The sequence below is a fragment of the Protopterus annectens genome, chromosome 9.part0 (assembly GCF_019279795.1).
Source record: "Protopterus annectens isolate FY-2018-M chromosome 9.part0, PAN1.0, whole genome shotgun sequence".
Taxonomy (NCBI): Eukaryota; Metazoa; Chordata; order Ceratodontiformes; family Protopteridae; genus Protopterus; species Protopterus annectens.
In genome coordinates, this window is record NC_056743.1 from 601912760 (window position 1) to 601935252 (window position 22493).

The 22493-nt window shown below is 41.8% G+C and overlaps 1 protein-coding gene across 1 annotated transcript in view; it reads right to left on the reverse strand.

Annotated features, from left to right (window-relative positions):
• Positions 1–22493, reverse strand: part of DOCK5 (dedicator of cytokinesis 5) — a gene marked incomplete in the record, with an annotated part of 3482443 nt that overhangs the window by 2451213 nt on the left and 1008737 nt on the right. The window contains 1 exon segment of the mRNA XM_044083155.1: positions 15520–15616. Coding sequence (XP_043939090.1) covers positions 15520–15616 — 97 coding nt within the window.

Here is a 22493-nt window from a genome sequence, read left to right on the forward strand (position 1 = left end):
TTTTGAAATGGTAAATGTCAAATGTGCATTAAAATAGAAATGTTAATACAAGTTCTTTATAAAATACACATGGGTTTTGCCTTTTCTATTTTACATACATTTCACATAATATGCACTCATACAATATAATGACTGTTGTAAACCTCGAGTTACTAGTTTCGAAGAGTTATGCAAAGGTTTCATTTGATGTACATCATCTACATCGATGTCATTTACTTTATATGTGCCTGTCTAACTTGCATGCACTTCCTAGGATCACATGCGTTTTAATGGTTGCTATGACAATAGTTTCTACTTGTCTATTGGGTACATTTGCAATTATTATTCTTCACATCTGTTATTGGTTTATTCAATTGTTAGCACAACCCTTTCTATCACACACTATATATATATATATATATATATATATATATATATATATATATATATATATATATATATATATATATATATATATATATATGTTGGTTCTGATGTTTTATACATTGAGGAATTTCCTGTTACCAATAAAGGAACAAAAGGTTTATACCTGCTCCACTGCTTCATTAGTTTTATTCTCAGTCATTTAGAAGTCTTTTATTTATATATACATATATATATATATATATATATATATATATATATATATATATATATAAATAAAACAGAATCTACAGTAGCATTCATTAAAAAAAAGATTTGTGAGGCAGCACTTGTGGAATTATTAATTTTCCATGCATGTCTATTCATTGCAAATAAAACTGCTCTCTTACTATTAAAGTTGATGCAAAATAGTAGAAGATTAATTAATGGTTTGACTATGATCTGCCTCTACGGCTAAATTAAACACAAAGGTAGAATTCATTTTGTAGGACTACCCCATCCTTGTGGAAGATTAGGTGAGCTTTAATTAAAAAAAAGGATCCCACAATACCAAGTTAAGGGTGTGATGAGAAAAGGCCCTCTGAGAAAGACCTTGCAAATATTACCAGCTAAGGAAAACATTTTGAAATCATAACAGAAAGTATAGAACTTTGATGGAAGCATACTTCAATCCAGTATCAAATACTTGCCCAAGATAATTTAAGACGTAAGAAACCAGAGTAGAATGGGGATCCAACCATTTTTTCATGACCAAAGTTACAAGTCAAGTTCATTTACTTCAGTACAATTTCTAAAAATTAGGGTAGGGGGACACAGGAACTATTTTGTCAGGGTAAGCTAGTTTCCAGGCAATCACTTAACTTGAGTTATGTAAGTCCAGTTTAAGCTTACTAAATTGGCTGAGTCAGCAGTGTCATCATGAGTCTCAACTTGACAGGCATCTATATCAGCTGGTCAGGCAACAGCCAAGGGAAACAGACTTATAGACAGCACAGTACTATGATCAATGATAAATAAAGCCAATCCAGCTTAAATTTACCAAAAATAAAAGAAACAAAATGGACAGATTTATTACTGCAAAGTTTTGGTAGTCATTTTGAAACTCACTTGCAACACTGAAAGCTGTGTCAGGGTTAGCCACTCAAAGGTGTAAAAATTGGCTCCAGATGATTGGTTGTGTTGACTAATGTTGCCAGAATGGACATGGGTAGTTACTGGTGTTAAGTAGGTTGAGGACCTGACCTACTCTGACCTATGCCAGAGAACCATGCTTATGGTGAGAGGGGTGTATGTGCCTGCCATAAAGCCCAGCAGCCCTCGGTCAATAAGCTATTGGCTGGTTGGTGTCCAGTTGCCCAGACTGGGTTATCTGGAATAGCTCTGTTGAGTGAAAGCTGGATGTAAAACTAATGAACCTGCCAAATATGCACTAAGAACTGCTACAGTCAATGTAGGTTTACTGACAGAACACAGCTTAGAAGTAGATATGATGGTAAGGTAAAGTCTGGACGTCCTATGTATCCAGCAGACAAGATAGCAGGGTAGTGCAGCAAAGTTACTTGGCTTAGGAACCAGAGTCTACTACTCAGGACAATGACAGACTAGAAACGGGGTGGAAACTGTGGTGAGGGACAGACTTCAGAACACTGAGGGGATGTCATGAGAATTAGTGACAGACTCATGGCAATTAGACTCCAGTGTAATGATAGGGCAGTATTAATAATCTCAACTTATACTTCACAGCAGAATTGTGATAATGAGAAACAGTGCATTCAGACAGCAGTTGTAGGACCTACCAGATAAAACAGGACAAAATGAACTGGTGTTGATAATGGGCAACATGAATGCACATACTGGGACAGATGGAACAGGTTTATGAGGGCTGCCTGGGTCCACATGGGTGGAACAACAAGAATAAATGAGGAGAGGCCATTCTATACTTCTGTCTGGCAAATGTCTTGATGGCAACCAACACATGGTTCAGTAAGACAGTCACAAGATCACTTAAGAATGGTCAACATGCAACTCAGGTAGACTTCCTCCTAGTAAAGTAAGGGCACCGGGGTAGAATCAGCGACTCCAAGTCAACCACAATGAAAAAGTCAGTCCATTGCACAAACTACTGGTTGCCACAATCAGACGCAAGTAATGATCAAAGAAGGCTCTAATGTCAAGAGACTAGGCTGAAGACCTGGAAGCTGATTGAAGGGAAAGCACATGAGTTCAAGGAATTACTCAAGGCTCTAGCACCTCAGGAAGATGAGGAAATATGTGGGATTGGAGAAGAATGGCAGCACCTCAAAATAGGCTAGGTGAGAATTAAAGAACAGATATGCAACCAATACAGATATGAAAGCAAGGTAGATAAGGAAACCTGGTGGTGGAATGCTGAAGTCCAGGAAGTCATCAAAAGAAAGGAGTGTGGAAAAAGTGGGTGGCAGAAAAGATGCAACAAGCTAGGAAGGCTCACTAGTTAAAAGTCTAGGAGAAAAGTTGCAATAGCAAATAACAAGGTATTGGAGGCATTCTACCAGCTACTGGAAAGAGACTCAGTAGTTGGCACAAAAACTATCAAGTTGTAAGGCAAAGAAAGAATGATAAAGAAGACAGTGTTACACCCTTCATAAGGGATGCCAACAACAACCTGTTCACTAGCGCACAGGACATCAAAGGCAGGTGGAAGGAGTGCTTCCAGCAACTTCTGAATGAAGAACGCCCTCAAAAGCTGTACTACCCCAGACACAGCCTATGATGAAAGAGGTGGAGTAGCCCACCTTAGAAAAAGTAAGAAAGTACAGTTGTGTACACTTACCATAAATGTAGATGTTAGAGTTTATTTACTGTTGCAGTCATCACACTTTGGTTATCTGCCTGCAGGTAAGCCCTCAGTCGGCCCGAATACCAGAGTCTTGGGATTTCTGAATCGGATGCTGTCGCCACATCCATAATGTCAGGTAGTCGGGGGGTATAAAACATGTAGCCGACGCCCTTGCATCAGTTTTTCTTGCCCCAAATGTCAATAGCCCCCAAAATAGGACGCAATCAAGTGGTGTGGAACACCTCCAGTATAACGTAAATACCATTTACCAAAAGTCATATCACATTATACCACACCAACTTGCTCCACACAAAATACTCCCAATCACTCTCATTCCCACTAGGCATTTTTTTACATCACCCACGCTACTTTCCCATCCACATATAGTGCAACCCTATAATTTCTATTCAGACCCCCTACCTAGAAACAACTTAAACTTTATAACCATGACTATCACGCAACTAAGTCTAGTCTGTCTTCTCATAATTCTTTACAACACCACAAGTTATCACTCTAGCAATATCCCTAAACTTAGCAGCACAACACTGCATTATACACTCTCATATACAGACACCACACATTATAATAATATCTGCCCACAGTTATTTAAGAACTACATAACGGACCAATTCAGGACTAAACACATATGCTCTCATTCCTACTCCAAAAAAACAAAATACTTTCTCACACTCTCACCAAACTCTAACATCTATATAACCATTTTAACTCCAGGCTCACCATAAGTGGGGATATCCACCCCAACCCAGGCCCACATCCATCCTGTCCAACTCAAACTGCTCCAACACAAATGTCAGAACATAACATCCCCACTTTCTTCATCCCTGGGCAAATCAACTACAGCAGCAAAACCAGCCATCTTTTAATGCTAAATATTAATATGAGAAGTATCAAAAATAAAATACCTGAACTCCAGGCCACAATAGCACACTACTCCCCAGACATAGTTGCTTTAACAGAAACCTGGCTAAATTAAAACATAGCTAACTCAGAAGTTCTCCCTACTGGCTACAATATCATTAGACAAGATAGACCACTTCGTAAAGGGGGTGGAACAGCCTTACTGTACAAGTCAAACTTAACTGTCCGTCAATTACCAAACTCCTACCCCTCCCCCAATAATTGGGACATACTAATCTCACAACTTCAACTTCACCCTAAAAAGGTCATCACCACAATTGTGATATATTTTCCACCTGGTAATACACCTACTAGCCTTGAAGACTCCTTATCCTGGTGATCTTCCGCATACTCACAAGAAACCCTTATTCTGGGGGATTTCAACCTAGATTGGTTCACCTGTATATCAGAACCACCAAGTAATCTAATAAATCTCCATGGCTACCAGCAGCTAGTCCAAATTCCAACTAGATGTGATAAAAAATCTAAAAGGGAATCCATCCTTGACTGGGTCCTAACAACCTCACATTGTACCCTCACAGTCTCCCAGACACCTTAAGTGACCACAACATAATATACTTTATACGTAGTAGAACAAGCATATGCAAAACTACTAACTATATATCCACTAGAAACACAAAAAAAATCTATCCTGAGGTCCTCAACACTTTACTCTGTAACTGTGACTGGACCCCCCTAAAAACCCTCCCACTTGACCAGGCTGTAGCATATTTCAACAAAACATTTCTACAACACCTAGACACTGTCGCTCCATTGCGCAAAACCAAGGTTAGAACCTCTACAAACCCCTGGCTCAGTAGAGAAACCAAGCAAATCCTCAAGTCCAGAGACACTGCCTGGCTCTACTATCAAAAAAACCCAAAGAAAAACAAAGCCTAAGTACCAAGAACTGCGCAACCGTGCAAAACAATGCATTAGGCTGGACAAAAAATCCTACTACACAACATTACAAACTATATACCAACACAACCAGCAAAAATTTTGGAAAAATGTAAACCAGCTACTAAAATCCACCCAAAAGGCTACCCCCAAACCAACCACCCCTGACACTAAAGCTCCCATCGAAACACAATTCATCTCCCACTTTGTGAACTCAATTCTATCCTTAGTATCACAGGACAGTTCCCTCCTCAGTATCCCCCCCAACACAAACACTAACACAAGCTTTACCCTCAAAACAGTTTCCACCACTTCAATCAAAAGCATGCTCTCCAAACTAAAAACCTCATCAACAGCAGCCGACCTACTCCCCCAGCTATTTCTTGAAACTCACAGCAGATGCTATTGCTATCCCAGTCTCCACTCTCATTAACATATCAATTGTTGAAAACTATGTACCCAAACTCTGGAAAATATCCTATGTTACACCCATACATAAAGGCGGGACCTCCACTGAACTTAATACCTACAGACTCATTGCTTTACTCTCCCCCTCCCTGGCCAAAATCCTAGAAAAATGCATCCATACCCGGATGCTAAACTATCTCCTAGACAGCAACATCCTGTCACCTACTCAGCATGGTTTCAGACCTGCCCATAGTACTACTACAGACCTCCTCTGCTTCACAGTAAACTGTCTCAAAAATGAAAACCTACAATTGTCAACTCTTTTTTTGGATATGTCCAAAGCTTTTGACAAAGTCTCACACCAAATCCTGCTAAACAAACTAAACCAATATCATCTATCAAATTCCACTCTTACCTGGTTCCAAAGCTACTTAACTGACAGGTACCACGCTGCGAAATGGGAAAATTCTCTCTCTCCTCAGCTGCCCATAACTATAGGAGTCCCACAGGGTTCTATCTTAGGACCACTACTATTCACAGTCTTCACAAATGACCTCCATACCTCCACACAGCATGCATCTATAATTCAGTATGCAGATGACACAACCTTAATCTGTGCTGCACAAAACATTCCCACCCTCCTGCAAACAACTCAACTAGCATTCTCTGACGTTGAAAACTACCTTACCAAAGCCCAACTTATCCTCAAAACTCAGCTTATGATTATAACCAGTTCTAACAAAAACACTAACAGTCAATTCACTATCTACTCCACTAATGCTACTCCAATTGCTCCAGTGGCACAGGCTAAGCTATTGGGAATAACCATAGACTCCCACCTAAAATTTGATAGTCATCTCAACTTAATTATGAAAAAAGTCCAAGCCAAACTGGGGTCGTTCCACCGTATCAAACCATTTCTTACCAACAACACAAGATCAGCCATTGCTCGCTCCCAACTTCTATCCACCCTACTCTATGCATCTCCCATTCTGACTAATCTCAACAAAACTGAACTAAGCAAAATGGAAGCCTGCTATAACAGAATTGCCCGCTTTGCTGCAAATTGCTCATATAGAACTCATCACTGTACTGCTTTGAGACAGCGCCACTGGCTTGAACTGCCTAACCTACAATCAGCTCTGCCTCTGTCATTCTATCTATTACCTCCCCAATAAGTGTCCTGCCCTCAAAAACCTAGTACAACATCACTCAGCCAAAAGGCCTCTTAGATCATCAAGCAAACTACTACTAGAAGTCACCAACAGCTACAATAGCTTTGGAGATGCACTATATAGTAGTTCAGTGGCTAAAAAAATGGAACTCTGTCCCTACAAGCATTGAAAACGCATCATCCAAAGCCTCCTTTAAAGACCTCATCAGGCAACATCTCAAGGAAAGCTGGCAGTGCCATGATTGCTCCCCAGGCTAGTGAAAGCGGTTAACACATACATACAAAATCTAGAGCACTTGATAATAGTTTGCAATATTACTCACAAACACTGGCTAATCTACAATGTATGTACTGTACCTGTGTACTATGTATGTATTCTACCTATGCTCCAAATTTCAGCTGTACACCACAAATTTATTAATTACCTTTATTTTTAAAACTAATATTTTTTTGTTTGTTCTCTCCACTGTAATAGTTTATGTGCCGCATACCACTGTAAAAACATGTCTCCTGTAACTTGTGTGTATACTGATCATGTCTAAATAACTAAATGTGTCTGTAATTTTTCTTCGTGGAGCTTTTCTCCCCGGGCCTCTGCTGAAAAAAGGCCTTTTTGGCTCAGTCAGACACTCCCGGTTAACAAATGTAAAATTAATTAAATTTCATAAGATATGGCCAAAAAAAAGAGGATAGGCAGAAATTATAGAAAACAGGGGGCTGGAGGGTAACCAGGACTGCAACAGTGAATACACTCTAACATCTACATCTATGGTAAGTGTACACAACTGTACTATGTTCTTCATGTTTCACTGTTGCAGCAATCACAGTTGGGTTGATTTCCAAAGCGGAGGAAGGGTGGAGGCAGTCAAGTAGTAGTACGGCTGGCTAGCTGGCCTTGAAAGACTGCTGTGGCAAATCTAGCTCTGGATTTAGAAGAGAGAAGCAAGTGGTAATGCTTGGTGAAGTTGTGTACAGAACTCCAGGGCTGCAGCTTCCAGGATGTCCCTGGTAGGGACTCCCCTGAGAAAAGCTGTAGAGGTTGAAGTAGCCCGAGTGGAATGAGGCCTGATCCCCTGTGGGGTAGGTTTTCCATGGTGTTTTTAACAGAAATGGATGCAGTGTGCTATCCATTTAGAAATGGCTTTGAAATGGCCTTGCCCTCTGCCCCTGTAGCAAAACTGACTAGCAGCTGGTTAGATTTTCTGAAAGGTTTAGTCCTGTCAAGGCAGAATCTGAGCGGTCTGTGAACGTCCAAGGAGTGCAGAATCCTTTCCCCTTTATTCTGACGATTAGGAAAAAAGGTTGGCAAATCGATGGATTGGTTTAAAGCCACACTGGATACCACCTTGGGCATAAATGATGGGTTAGTCCTGAGGGACACCCTATCCGCATGGAGGATAATGAAGTGTTCCACAGCCATAATGGCCTGTAACTGACACTATTCTTGCTGAAGTGATGGCTAGCAGTAAGGCTGTTTTCCAAGAGAGGAATTTTAACTCTGCTGTAGCAGCAGGCTCAAAAGGGGGAAGCGTGAGCTTCTCTAATACAAAGTTAAGGTCCCAGGCAGGAGTGGGAACTCTCTTTGGGGGTCTTAAATTGTTAGCTCCTCTCAGGAACGGTTTGATCAGAGGGTGAGAGAAGAGTGGTGGCTCAGTATTGTAATGAACTGAGATGGCAGAGGCATGAATCTTAATTGATGAGAAGGATAGGCCTTTGTGGAGCAGCTCTGCTAGGTAATCTAAGATTTCAGCCAAGGAGGGCACAGCTGTGTCCTTCCCTTGAGAATGGCTCCAAGAACAGCATTTATTCCACTTTTGGGAATAGGATTTCCTAGTAGTGGGCCTCCTGGCCTCAAGGATAGCATCCAGCACATGTTTGCTGAGGGTTGCTGGTGATGTATTCAGGGAATAAGCCAGGCTGCCAGGTTCAGGGTTTGCAGCTGAGGATGCAAAATCTGTCCCTCCTGCTGGGAAAGCATAGAGAGGGGGTCTGATGTAGGTGCCAGGGTGGCACTGCTGTCAGAATGAGTAGGAGTGGGTACCAGTGCTGGCGTGGCCAGTCTGATGCAATAAGGATTGTCCTTGTCCTGTCCTGTCTGATCTTGAGGAGTACATCTGGAAGGAGGGGCAGAGGGGGAAAGACAGATTGAGAGGTTTTCCCATGTGAAGGATTGGGCATCCACTTTCCAAGTTTGGTTGTGGGGAATTCTAGTGCAAATTTTGTTTAGTTGATGGTTTTGGGGGACACAAAGAGGTCCACCTCTGGTGTCCCCCACCTGTGTATTAGAAGTGTGAATGAGTTTGGTTCCAGTTTCCACTCATGTGGATCTATTAAATTTCTGTTCAAGTCGTCTGCCAGTGAATTTTGTTTGCTTGGCAGGAATTGAGCTTGCAGGTGCACTTGGTTGCTTAAGGCTTTGTTCCACAGAGCCATGGCCAACCTGCAGAGTGGGCAGGAGTGAGTTCCCCCCTGCTTATGTACCACATAACTGTGATGTTGTCTGTCTTAATCGGTTGTTATCCTGGCAGGATAAGGTATTTGAAGGCTGTCAGTGCATTCTGTGCAGGCAACATTTCTTTTTGATTGATATGCAGATGAATTTGTCCTGGGCTCCATTTGCCTGCCATGTGAGCCCCCCCATGCATATAGTCTGATGCGTCTGTTGTCAGAGTTTGGACGGCGGGGGGTTGTAAGAAAGGGAGTCCATTGTTGTGGTTGCAAGACTCTGCCCGCCAAAGAAACTCTGTCCTTAGGCAAGGAATGATGGGAATCACTGTTTTCCAGGTCCTGGGAATGTTGACACCAGAGACTTTTTAAGTACCATTGAAGTTTCCTCATATGCAGTCTTGCATTTGGCATCAGTAGAATAAAAGAGGTCATAGACCCTAGGGCTTGCAGTATTTTTCTTGCAGATAGCTGGGTTTGGGTGGCCAGTAGTCTGAAATAAGTTGTCAAATAAAACTGCTTTTCTGGTGTGAGGTATGCCATCTGGGAAGTTGTGTTCAAGCTTGCACCCAGGAATACAACCCTTTGGCTGGCTACCAGATGTCATTTCTTTTCGTTGATGGTATACCCCAGAGAAGTTACGAGTCTCTTTACAAACGTCAGGTGCTGAAGTAGCAATTCCCGACTGTCCATCTGAATCAGGCAATCGTCCAAGTATGGATAAATTTGAATATTTCTCTGCCTGCAGTAAGCAATGGCTGGAGCCAGGCACTTTGTGAATACCCTGGGCGCAGTAGATAAAACAAAGGGAAGTGCAGAGAACTGAAAGTGCATAAAGCCTGCCCTGAAACATAGATATTTCCTGCAAGATTCCCTTATGGGGATGTGCAGATAAGCTTCTTTTAAGCCTAGGGTGACTAGCCAGGAGTCCTTGGCTAGCATAGGAAGGAGCTTCTGGAGTGTAAGCATTTTGAATTTTGATACCACCAGGCAGGTGTTTATGGTTGGCAGATCCAGAATAGGGCACCAAGAGTTCTCTTTCCTGGGCAACAGGAACAGCCTGGTGTAGAAACCCTATCCCCTTTGCTCTGTTGGCACAGGTTGACTAGTCCTGATACTGAGAAGAGAAAGTACTTGCTTTTGGGCCTCTGTCCACTGGTTAGGAGGAAGGCCTGGCAATCTGCTTGGGATTGGCAGACAGTGGAAATAGAATCTGTATCCTTGGGATACAATGTTTAAGACCCATTGGTCCTGGGTAATATACTCCCAGTTTTTTGCATGCAGGGCAAGTTTTCCTCCTAGGGGTGCAAGTACTTGGGCATGGCTGGGAAGGATTAAGTACAAGTCATTGTGAACTTTTTTCCATGGGGGGTGGCTTACCACTTTGTTTTTGAGGAGGGAGCACTCCATTGTTTAGATCTGTGCATACCCTGAGACTGTAGTCTTTGTGGTCTGTTGCCCCAGGGTTTGGGCTGAGAAGGTCTGAAAGGGACTGGAAAGGACCAGCTTTCTGAAGGCCAATGCCTACTGAATCTAGGTGGCTGTACCTGTAATACATCTTTAACAGTTTGCATGGATTTAACTTTTTCCTCCATCTATTTAAGAACAACTTCTGCTTTAGAGCCAAACAAACATTCTTGGTTTAATGGACCATCAAGTAATTTTGCCTCGACAGGGTCTGGCAAGATTTGTTCCTTCAGCCAAGCATGCCTTCTCAGAACAGACCCAGTGACAGCAGCCCTGCAAGATGCTTCTAAGGCATCAAAATCACACTGCAAAGTATGTTGACCAACTTGGTTTGCAGAATGCATTAAGTCTTGTAAGTCCTTATTTTCTGCACAATCAGGGATCAACAAAATTTTTTGTTTAATTAGATCAATAATATGCTGCTGGTACTTCAACATGTGAAACTGGCAATTTAAAGCTCTGATGGCAAGAGTTGCAAAGGTATATACCTTTTTACCCCATCTGTCTAGAGCCCTAGAATCCCTGTCCAAAGGGGTAGGGTTTTTGGCTGTAGAAGCCTTAATACCTTTAGGTCCCTGGGAAAAAGTCTCTGGATCCGCAGTGGAATTTTTAAAGAGAAATTTGAGAGGGTCAGGTACTCTGTAGTATCTGTCAGGCTTCCTAGGAGCAAGTGGTAACTTATCAGGAGTAAGGCTGGATTCCATGAAGACATCATCTACAATATCCAGGACAGGGGGGACAGCTAGAGACCTATGCTGAGGCAAGTCTAAAAATTCCCAGAGTCTCTTTTTGGACTGTGGGTAGTCCTGGCATCAACAGCAGAAATGCTCTCTTAGGGTATGCAAGGTTTCACCAAAAGAAAGGTCCCCGGGGGGGGGGGGGGGGGCTGAGGGAATTGAATCTTCTGCATCTAAGTCCTCATAGGTAGATAAGGGTATGTCCTGGTAATCACAGGAGTCAGAGTAATCAGACTCATGGCCTGAAGAATTAGAAGGAAAATCAATTATTTGTCTTTTAGAGGGGGAAGGTTGGCTTCCCCTAATTGAAGTATTAAGGTCTATAGCCATTCTAAGCATTTGTTTCTGTGGCATGGGAGCTTGAAAATGTGCTTTGGTCGTCTGTTTCCTAGGCGTAGTGCGAACTCTGGGCCTGAGAAATTCGGTAGATTTAGTCATTAAGGAAATAGTCTGTTTGATACTAACATTGGAAGGTATGAATACACCCTCAGAAGCCGGTGCCTGCAAAGCGGCTCCAGACCCATCCAAGGTAGAGATTCAGGTTCCATAGCTGAAGAAGCATCTTGCCGCATACCGGACTCCAAATGGGTCTCATTAGAGGCCTGTGAATCTGTAGAAGCAGGTAACAGGGGCTGTGAAAGCACCTCACTGAGTACTGGTGAGCTGGCGACTAGCTTAATGGAAGCGTTGTCAGCAGTTTTGGACCTATGCGGACTGTCTCTGACTTTATCTTTGCGTTTTTTCAGGAGATCGGTAGTCTGATGGCTTACCGAAGCCATTTCGGAATACAGAGAACGAGAGCGAACGAATTTAAAGACAAAAATAGCCCGAAGACTAATAGTTCGGGCGTTGAAAAAGTACAAAACTGACAGCGAGGAACATTGTGGTCTGGGCCTAAACAGGTGACGCAGTAAGAATGAAAATCTCTGTGAGGTATTTGCTTTCCACGGGTAAGACAATTGTTAACTTTTTCTGACATCAGTTAGCGCAAGAAAAAAGGATCCCTAATGGGGTACTTAGCTTTAGAAGACTTCAGGTTTGAAACTCGTAAAACGAAAATTTCAGGTAGCTGCCGACAGGCACTTGCAAACTGCTTCGGGCTCCTGTGCGGAAAGAAAAGCTGATGTAATGGCATCAGCTGCATGTTTTATACCCCCGACGACCTGACGTCATGGATGAGGCAACAGCATCAGATGCAGAAAACTCTGGTATTCGGGCCGACTGAGGGCTACCTGCAAGCAGATAACCCAAGTGTGATGACTGCAACAGTGAAACACGAAGAACATAAGCACTGAGGAAAATGAAGCTACGGAAAGCAGCAAACTCAGAGGAGGTCACAGTAGATATGATAAAGATGGTGGCCGAGACAGGGGAGAAATGGCTCCTGAGGGTACTCAACATGTGTATTCCAGATGCCTAGAGAATAAGTATATTAGTGCCAGTGTACAGGAGCAAAGGGGACAGTCACAACTGTGTGCAGTATAGAGGCATCAAACTCCTGTCACACTGCATTAAAGTTCTGGAGAGGGTGATTGATAATGAATACACAGAGAAGAGGGAAATAAGATGGAAGATGAGCAGCTCAGATTCAGATAAGGACGCAGCACAACTGACCCAAGGTTTGCAAAGAGGCAGATGGCTGAGAAGCAGCTAGAGATGAATAAAAAGTCCAACTGGACACTTCTCGACTTGGAGACAGCATATGACATGGTCCTAAGAAAGCGGATTTAGGCAGTCTTGCATTGTCCGTAAATATTGGTAGAACTGGTGCAGGCTGTGTACAAAGACCCAAAGACTCAAGTATGAACAGTGTTTGTACTCTCCAAGGGGTTCCCAGTGGGAGTGGGTGTGGTTCAGGATTCAGCTCTGAGCTCACTGCTTTTCAGGCTGGTGATGGATTACATTTACAAAGAGGTCAAAAGGGACAGGTCAACAAAGTTGCTGTAAGCAGATGACGTAGCATTATAGACGGACTTTGAGCAAGGACTTCAATAAAGGACAGAGGATCAGAATGCAAAACTGACTGCACACGGGTTTAAACTGAGCACAGATAAGACAGTTGTAATGGCAGAAAATGGGGTAAATCAGAAGCTGCTGTGAACTGAGATGGAAGGAAAAGTAATGGAACAGGTTAACAACTACAAATATCTGGGAGGGATAGGTGAGGAGAAGGGGAGTCTGAATGAGGAGATCAAAGCTTAAATCAGAGGGGCTGCAGCAGACTGTAACAGAATGTCAGGGTTAGTGTATGACAGAAGAATGTCAAATAAGCTGAAAAGTAAGGTGTAGAAAACAGTTGTGCAACCAGTGCTACTATATGGTACAGAAACTTGGGCAGTAAAGGCAGAGCAGTGGAGGAAGCTAGAGGTGATGGAAACGAAGTGCCAGAGATGGGTGGTAAGATGCACACTGTGGGATAGAGGTAGAAATGAGAATATCAGAGCAGAAGCTAAAGTAGCTCCAACTGCAGACAAGGTCGGTCAGATCAGATTACGGTGTTTAGGGCAGTGTAGAAAAGCAGAAGCCAATCTGGTGAAAGTGATTTGGGACATACAATAAGACAAGAGAAACAAAGGTGTACAGCAAAAAGGTGAATGGATCGTGTGAAAAGACCTGTGAGAATCCGGAATGACTGTTGTAGGTAGGTGAGTGGCACTGACGAGAGAGATGGAAAACAGTTGACAACACGTAAAATCCATGAAGAAAATGGGAAAACGTGGGTTGATGACAAACTGCACTAATATAGGTACCAAAAATATTTACTTGAGGTAACAGCAGTCAAGATTCTTGAAGGCTAACACGTCATAAGCCTAAGAATAAGACCTATGTATCTGTTGGTATAGCCTGGACATCATGACAATTAGCACCAGATAAGACAATCATGTTCTTATGACACTATATGGCTTAATTCTGCAAAACAGCAAAAATTATATTTGACATGTCTTAGTCAATCCTATAGCCAACTATAATCCTTAACCCACAGTGAGACTGGACGAGATTGGAACTGTCCTTAAGAATACACATTTTCACCAACTAAAAAATAAATAAATAAATAAATTTGTAAGGGGAGTGTTAGAATGCTTCCATTATGATTTCTATCAACTGAAATGCTTGGATTGCCTATGCTCAATCGTACAGCTTTGACTGATGCCATTAACATCTCAAGCAAAAAGCTAAATTCTAAACTCAGTTTTTTTGTCAGTCAGAAAGGCAAGCTTGCCATCCCTCTCTGACCCAGAACTTGCACCAACTTTGGTCATGTAACATTGGAGATAGGGGGAGTCCCCAACACAGTGCTTTGCAGTCTTGAACACTCACTTTCTTCACTCTTACAGGACCATGAAAGCGAATTTCATGTGGGTAGGCCTGCTGGATGAAAGTGATGATACAAGAGGACACAAGTGCGGAAAAGGAAGGCAAATTCCGTGACTACAGCCACAAGGTGGGAGAAAAAAGCTTTTAAAACAGGCTTTAAACACTCAAATCTGCTAATGCATGGCCAAACCATTTAACAGAACTGGGCTGGTGGGAATGGGAGTGGGAGTGGGAATGCTCTTGATGACAGTGACCAAAATCCTACGCATCAAATGACCACCAAACAACTCTGTGCCCTAGGGGAGGGTTTCACATGAGGAATTGAAAGGGACACTTTTAGGGCAGGTCAAAGGAATCAAGCTTCACACCTTATATTACACAGCATGTAATATCCATTAAAAGCTCTTATGAAACTATGTATACAGCATGCACTCAAAGTCTGTTCTTCATGCATACGTGTATACCTCGGATACAGACTACATCTTAAACCTTACACTGTCTCAGGTTATCCACTCCCAAAGTCATACCACATTTATAGAAGTATGCATCAGAAAGTAATTCTCCACAAGAAAGTGAGGTAGCAGCTTATTGACATATTGTGCTAAGTGTTTGCTGCATGAAATGCACAATAGCAGCAAAATACTGGGCTTTACAAATCCTGAAGTGAACAAATGTGGAGAACAGAAAAAGAAAACAAAACAAAAACAGCATTAAACAGCTTTAAGTGGATGTTTTGGTACCACATACTATTTTACAAAACACATGACTATTTTTACTTAGTATCATGTAAGCAGCCTATTGAACATTTACAATGTTTTCTCACACTTGAAGCGTTTTATTGTGCAAGGCATTTCACACTGAGAATAGTATGCCAGGCCATGACAGAACACATAAAGGTCTTCATATTTCACACTGTGTGTATTACAGACGAGAAAAATGCTGTTATTTTAAAAAAAGTGTACTGGGTTACTTACAACATAGAGGTTGTGCCAAATAGAAACCCACTCCCTTAGCGTGGTGGTAAGTTCTTGTACAAGAGGAAGATCACCAGGAATCACAGTCTCATGTTTTCTGTTAGAAAGCAAGCAAACAGTGTTAAGACATAACAGAAGTTACTAAAAACAAAGAATCAACCTTTCTCATCTGCAGTTAACATGAAGAAACTGGTTTATCTTACAAAGGGTGATAACCTTAAAGTCAGTACTCAAAAAAATCTTCCCACACAGCTTTTCAGGTATAGTACCTTAGCCATTAAAGGGTACACCTACCTGTTAAAACTACTGACCGCAATCATTCCAGTGTGGGTTATATCCAATTAGTCTGTGTCCTAATGGATTTATTTCCAGTTCAAGTTGGTAATTAGCTCTTCTCTCACGTTACCTAGCTCTGCTACTTCTGCAAAACTGTAACAAAAGTTTCTCAGCAATTACAGTTTTTTCACGATTACTGCTAAATTTCAATTTCTTGTTAAAGTTCTTACACCACTGAAGTTACTCGGACTTCCTTGTTTAAAGAGGAGGATATTCTCCTACTGCCTCCTCACCATTAGACATTCGCTCAGTCAACAACCCATTTCTTCCCCATACAAAGGGGCAATGGTTAAACAGAGAGAGGCCATCATTTAGGCAAGCATCAAGTGGATGTTCATGTTTTCTTTTTTACAGCCTTAATCCTGCATCACATGCCCAAAGTTCAACATGCACTGGTTGGCAGTGAGGGCCACTCTCTCACTTCTACGAATGATGCACATCCTTCCCTCCTGTAAAGCTAGTGCTCTTTTGGGTTATTTTGTCATGCCGAGATTTAACCATGGTGATCTGTACCCTTGCTATGTCCTACACCCAAACACAGAACCAGCATGCTGGCCAAGCTGTATCACTCCACTTTTCTCTCATGCCAGCTCCAGCACATGCCCAAGCTGTTAACTGAACTTGGGTTGCCTAACTTTTAGTGCCTTATCCCTCTAAACCAATGGAGTTAGCAAGGGGTTTGGACTTTAGATCTTGAGACTTAATTACACATTAAATTCAAAACTATTAAATGTTGAGCTAAATAATCCAGCACTTGTATCAGCATAGGAAAGACCACCTAAAAAGAAAATGACAATTAGAATATGGTAGTTATGTACTTCCTATAAACACTACTTCTTTCATAGACGTTTGTCTAATAAGACTGATGAATCTTCAAGTCACTTATCTGATCTTAGCCAGCAAAACTAGTGCTCCAGTCTAGAGCTTCTTTAAATTTTCCCTTCCATAACTCAACTATGCCACTAGTTACCCTCAGATCAAGTTAGTTTGCCTATAACATGAAGGAAATGGGTCCTACATGGAGAAGATTGGAGAACTAAGAATGGTCTTATAGGTCCTCCGGAATGAAGGTTGGAAGGCAGATGGAGAGAATGAGAGATTTGTATCAGAGGAATGTGGATGAAAGTATCTAGAGTTATGATAAGTACAGAACTACCTTAAACTATTCATTCCCATTGAACTGATGGGCCAGAACCCCAATTTACTATGAAGCCTGGATGGAATCATGACACCAGACTTTTGAAGATGGTGGCTTCAAATGAAACCTTACACATCAAAACCTTACCAGTTTTAATTTTGTAATTTATTGTAAAGGTATGCAGTGTACAACAGTTTGGTGTGGCAAAATTTTAGTCAATTGAGGAATTTCTAAAGAATGCTGTAGACATGGCAGCACCTGCCGTATTTCCCCGAAAATAAGACCGTCTTATACCCCCCCCCCACCAAAACACGCATAAGGGCTTATTATCAGGTGATGCCTTATTTACCCCCCCCCCCAACACCGTACAACAATCTACATTTATTCAAGTACAAAAATCAACATTTATTCATGTACACAAATCGACATTTATTTGGGCAACAGTTCTAGGTAATGCATTATCAGTTGTGTGAGAATTCTACATAAACAGTGCAACAAACATTTCAACTTCAGAATATCTACACCTTGGCTTTCACAGTACAATATTTCATGTTTTACAAAAAGTGCAGAAAAATCTCAATACATGTGAACTGGAGCAGATGAATAAAACAGGTGAATAACTGCCACTTTTTGAGTGGTGATGCTTTCTTTATTCCTTACCCAAACCGTAAGAGAAAAAATGATGGGAAGTCATAAAAGAGGGAAGGTGGCCTAATGGTTAAGGTGTTTGCCTTACAAACACAAGGTGCAGGGTTTGAGTCTCACAAGGGATAATTGGCTAGGCTTAAAATGGCTCACAAGGGCAGTTAGCTTAGTACTAAACTATGAACCTATAAAAATGAAGTCTGGGAACTAGTGGCCTTACTTTGTAATTACCCCATGATAATGAAATGTTACCTTAATACAATAAAGTCAAAAAACTGACAAGAGTTTGCTGGCAGCTGAAAGCAGGAGCAATCCGCTCAGTTGCCCAGTTAACAGAAAAGTTATTCAAATACAGTCATGTCATCTTATTCTGGAACATTGTCATAAGTCTCCAACCCCCGAATTCCAGCCTGAATTTCTTGCAACTCCATTTCCTGTAGAACCATTGGCCCCAATCTGTCATGCCCAGCAATAGAGCTCTACTTAAATGAGCACTGCTTGTCCATGTAGCCTGCTCGTAGTGCACTGGCAACACAGCTGTCAGTGATTTTATCCCATGAATTCTTCACCCAGGTCATGAACTCTTGCAGGCTAGGCTTCGCAAAGTTTCCATGCTGACTTCTCTCCATTCTATTTTCAAAGTAGTCATTGAGTTCCATGTGCAATTGGTCCATGAATTGCTTGTTTATTGCAATATCAGGAGTCTGGAGATAGGTAGTCACTCCTGTGGGAATCATTATTTGATCTATTCTTCTCTGTGCAAGGAAGATTTTCATGTCTTTAGCATGGTGAGTGCTGGCTGAATCACAGACTAGCAGACATCTTTCACCACCTCGCAAAACAAGTGGCAGCATTACATTAACCCACTTCCTTATAACTGCTTGTGTGCACCAGGCTTTTTCAGTTTCAAGAATGTAAATGCCTGAAACGTGTTCAATCTTATCTTTCTTGCCCTTACTAATGATTAGAGGTGGAGTTTTCTTTCCATCTAGACAAATTGCCAAAATATAGGTAACACGTGCACTTTCGTAACCAGTGGAGGGAATGTAGATTGACGAGGCACCGCTCTGATAAATTGTTTGAGATCCTGGCCCATAAACACTGCAGTTTCACCCATAGCAATCATGATGGAGAGTTGGTATTTAGAGAAGTCGATGCCATCAACAAAGGACTTGAATGCAAGAGCACGTTTTGTAACTTCAGTATCTTCCAGCTTGAAGAGTGTTGACAATCTTCTTGGAGACAGTTCATATCGCTCAAGGAAGCCAACCAGCCAATGTTGTGATACTTTGAATTCTTCTGGGGTATTTCTACCTGTGGTGCCACTGCAAGGGCAAATGCTTGAATATCAGCTCTGTGCACAATCAAAGCCTTTGCTCTCCTGTTAGCAATCCATTCATTGATAATGTCTTCCAGCTCAGGAAATAATGGTTGCCAACCTGATCCACACTTGCACTTCACAGCATTTCCCTCGTCCACCTGTTGACTGAGGTTATCGTACTCTGCTCGCCATTTTCGGACCATTCGTAGAACCAACTTCGTTTCTTTGCAGAAAGCCATCAGATTCTTTCCCCGGGAGTCCTCTAGGATTCCTTTCTTGTACTCGACGGAATAGCTCTTTCTTTTTGCACTCATCTTGTCTGGGGGGGGGGGGTAATTGAAGACTTACTAGACAGGAGTGGCAACAAAAATGGTGACAGTAAAGAAGACACAACCACACCCATTTGTTATCAAGTGCGTACATTTTACGTGCGTTGTCTATACTTTGACAAATCAAAGTACACTTGCCAGTGTTTATGAGCCAAGGATCTCAAATGTCAAGTGTGAGTGAGGATTAGGGTTACAATAAGAATCATGCAGGACTCCCGAGGAAAGAATCTTATGACTTTCTGCAAACAGAAGAAGTTGGATGTCCGAATGGTCCGAAAATGGTGAGCAGATTACGATAACCTCAGTCAACAGGTGTCAATAATATTATTTTTATAATTCAACACGTCCGTCGTGTGTTGTTCACCATCTTAAATGGGGCTTACTTTTGGGGTAGAAGGCTTATATCATGACCACCCTGGAAAACCATGCTAGGCCTTACTTGTCTGATTAGGTCTTATTTACGGAGAAATACGGTAGTGAAATGAGTTTTTGTCTGCATGACAAGGACAGATTTGCACAGAAAATACAATAAAGATAATGTGTGTAAAATAAACAGGAGACAAAATCTGAAAAAAACAAGAAAGGGTTGGCTTTGGATACTTTAGTCCCCAGCCTGATAATAGGTTAAGGAAATAAAGAATCCTTTCTGAATGATTCAGTTCTGTGAAGATAAAATCTTAATTTTTTGTGAATATCAAGGGTAGGGGGAATATATTTCTCCTTGCTGGAATGCTTCAGAAAAATATTGGTAAATCTATAATAAGCTGGTTTAAATCGGAGTTGGATGCCACCCTGGGAGTAAAGGATGGACATGTGCATAGGGACACCCTATCCTTATGACATATATAACATTGTACATCAGAGGATAAACTGCAACTAAGAAACTCTTAACGGAAGTTACTGCAACTTGAAAAAACAGTACTCCAGGAAGAAATTTCATAAGGGCAGAAGATGCTGGTTCAGAAGAAGCTGTATTTAGTGCCTTCAAACTAAACTTAACATCTCAAGTTCCCTGATTGGAAGATGGAGAAGAAATACTCCCTTCAAGAAAGCTTTGCATAACATGGGGGAAGCCAAAGATTGGGAATCTACACCATTAGGAAAGGTTGATATGGTAGCTAACTGAACTTTGATGGCAGAAAAACTTCAGCCTGAATCTAACATGCAAGAACGGAATAAAAGTACGTCTGGATCTGGTCTAATCCCAGAGAGATCAGTCAATGGAAAAGCATCTCCATTTACTGCATTAATTTTTCACATGGACTCCTGAGATAAAAAAATTATACTGAGAACTTCGCTAGACAACAAAGGACTTCACTTGAATTTGAGAAGCTTCAGGTTGTGCAGCCTGGATGTGGTGACCCAGAAGGATGATGAGACAGAATATTATTTTTAGGATCCAAGAGCCATGTGACTTCACTGATGTGAGGCTTCAGGAGGGGGAACCAAATCTGCATGTGCCAGAATGGTGCAATGAAGAACACGGACATCTTGTGATGAACATCTTGTTGGTTTCTATACAAATACTGGCACGAGCAGAAAAAGATGGAAGGTAAGAAAGAGCAGAGTGGGCCACTCCCCGCTGAATGCAGACCATCTCTCTGTGACGTTCCCTTTGAAGGTATTAGGGCAAAGAATCTGCTGCCTTTTTCACTGGTTGGGGAGGCAAAAGTCACAGCAAGGCTTTTTCTAACAGTCAAAAACCTGTGGAGCAACCACTCATGAGGCATCAGTACAGATATGCTGAGCCTGTCAACAATGCAGTTTACCCACCTGGTGATGTAAGCTGCCATCAGAAAATAATGTGAACCAATCATGGCCTCACCCTCGTGGCTTTTTTTGGCATAAGGGGAGGATCCGATTACTCTCTGCTTCTCGATGTACCATAACACAGTCATTGCGTCGGCTTGGACTGAAATCACTCCTGCATTCCTTGCAACAAAAGGAGAACTGCCAGATTACTGACATGAAAGTTGGCCTCTTGTTGATTCAAAACATCTTGGACCATCCTACCCTGAAAATGTCCCCCACTCCAAAGCAGCAGCAGCTTCTGCGTTTACCAGTGCCAACTGTACACAGCGTAACAAGGGATCTTCTGAAGGAATGAATGAGTAAGTCAGCCAACACGCAAATGAGCTTTGCAAAGATGAGTGATTACTACTGTAACAGAAGAAAGGTCTTAAATGTGCATTACTGTGCTTACAGAAGTCAATGAAGAATCCTCATATGAAATCTGGCAAGGTGCACCATGAGACTGCCACAATACCTACAACTAAAAATACATAGGATTCTGGTGGAGAACTTAACTGGATTACAGTTGTACTGAGTTATTTAATATCTAAATTCTCTGTAGAGGAAGTGATAATATGCATCTTGTTGCATCCAAGTGTCATCCTATGAAATGAATTGCCTGAGCTGGTTGAAGGGTTTTTTTTTGTTTTTGTACTTTATTGAAATATCCAAGGACAAAAAGAGTTGCAGCTCGATATGGAACCATGCAAATCCCTCAGAGTTGCAGAACAACTGCAGCCACAGCCATGCACATACTGAATATCCAGGGGGCTTGTAGTGAGACTGAAGGCAGGGCCCTGAATTGAAAGTGACTGGCACCTAAATGATGTGTAAACATCTTCTGGGGTTTTTGCCTTCCTTGATATGGAATTAAGCATCCTGGAAAACTATGAAGCACAACAAACTGCTTGCCTTAAGACAAAGCTGAATCACTTGCACTGTGTTAATTCTGAATGTGGTAGTTACATATGTGTTTAGACTGCTGCTATGGTGCAAGATTGGCTTGAAGACCTGGTTTTCCTTTGGAAACAAAAAGAAATCTCAAATAGTATCCTGGTCCTCTGTGATCTGCTGGGATCTCCAGGATACTTTTTTTTTTAAGCAAAGAATTTCTCTTTCAGATTCATTTTGTTGTGGGAAATGCCTGGGAGCAACTGACATGCGATAGGGTGTAGAGGGGGAAAGGGAATTGTACAACCCTCAGATATTACCCTTCTTACCCATGAATTCTATGTGATGGCCATCCATGTAGGAAGAGCAGTGGAATAACCCCCCTACCCAGACTGTCTCTAGAGGGGAGCAGCCTGCCAGCCCATCAAAGAAATGGCTGCAATATCTCTGGTTCTGTGGACTACTCAGACATCTAGGTATGCATCCATTAAAGGGGCTGCCTCTGCCACTACCAACTCTTTTT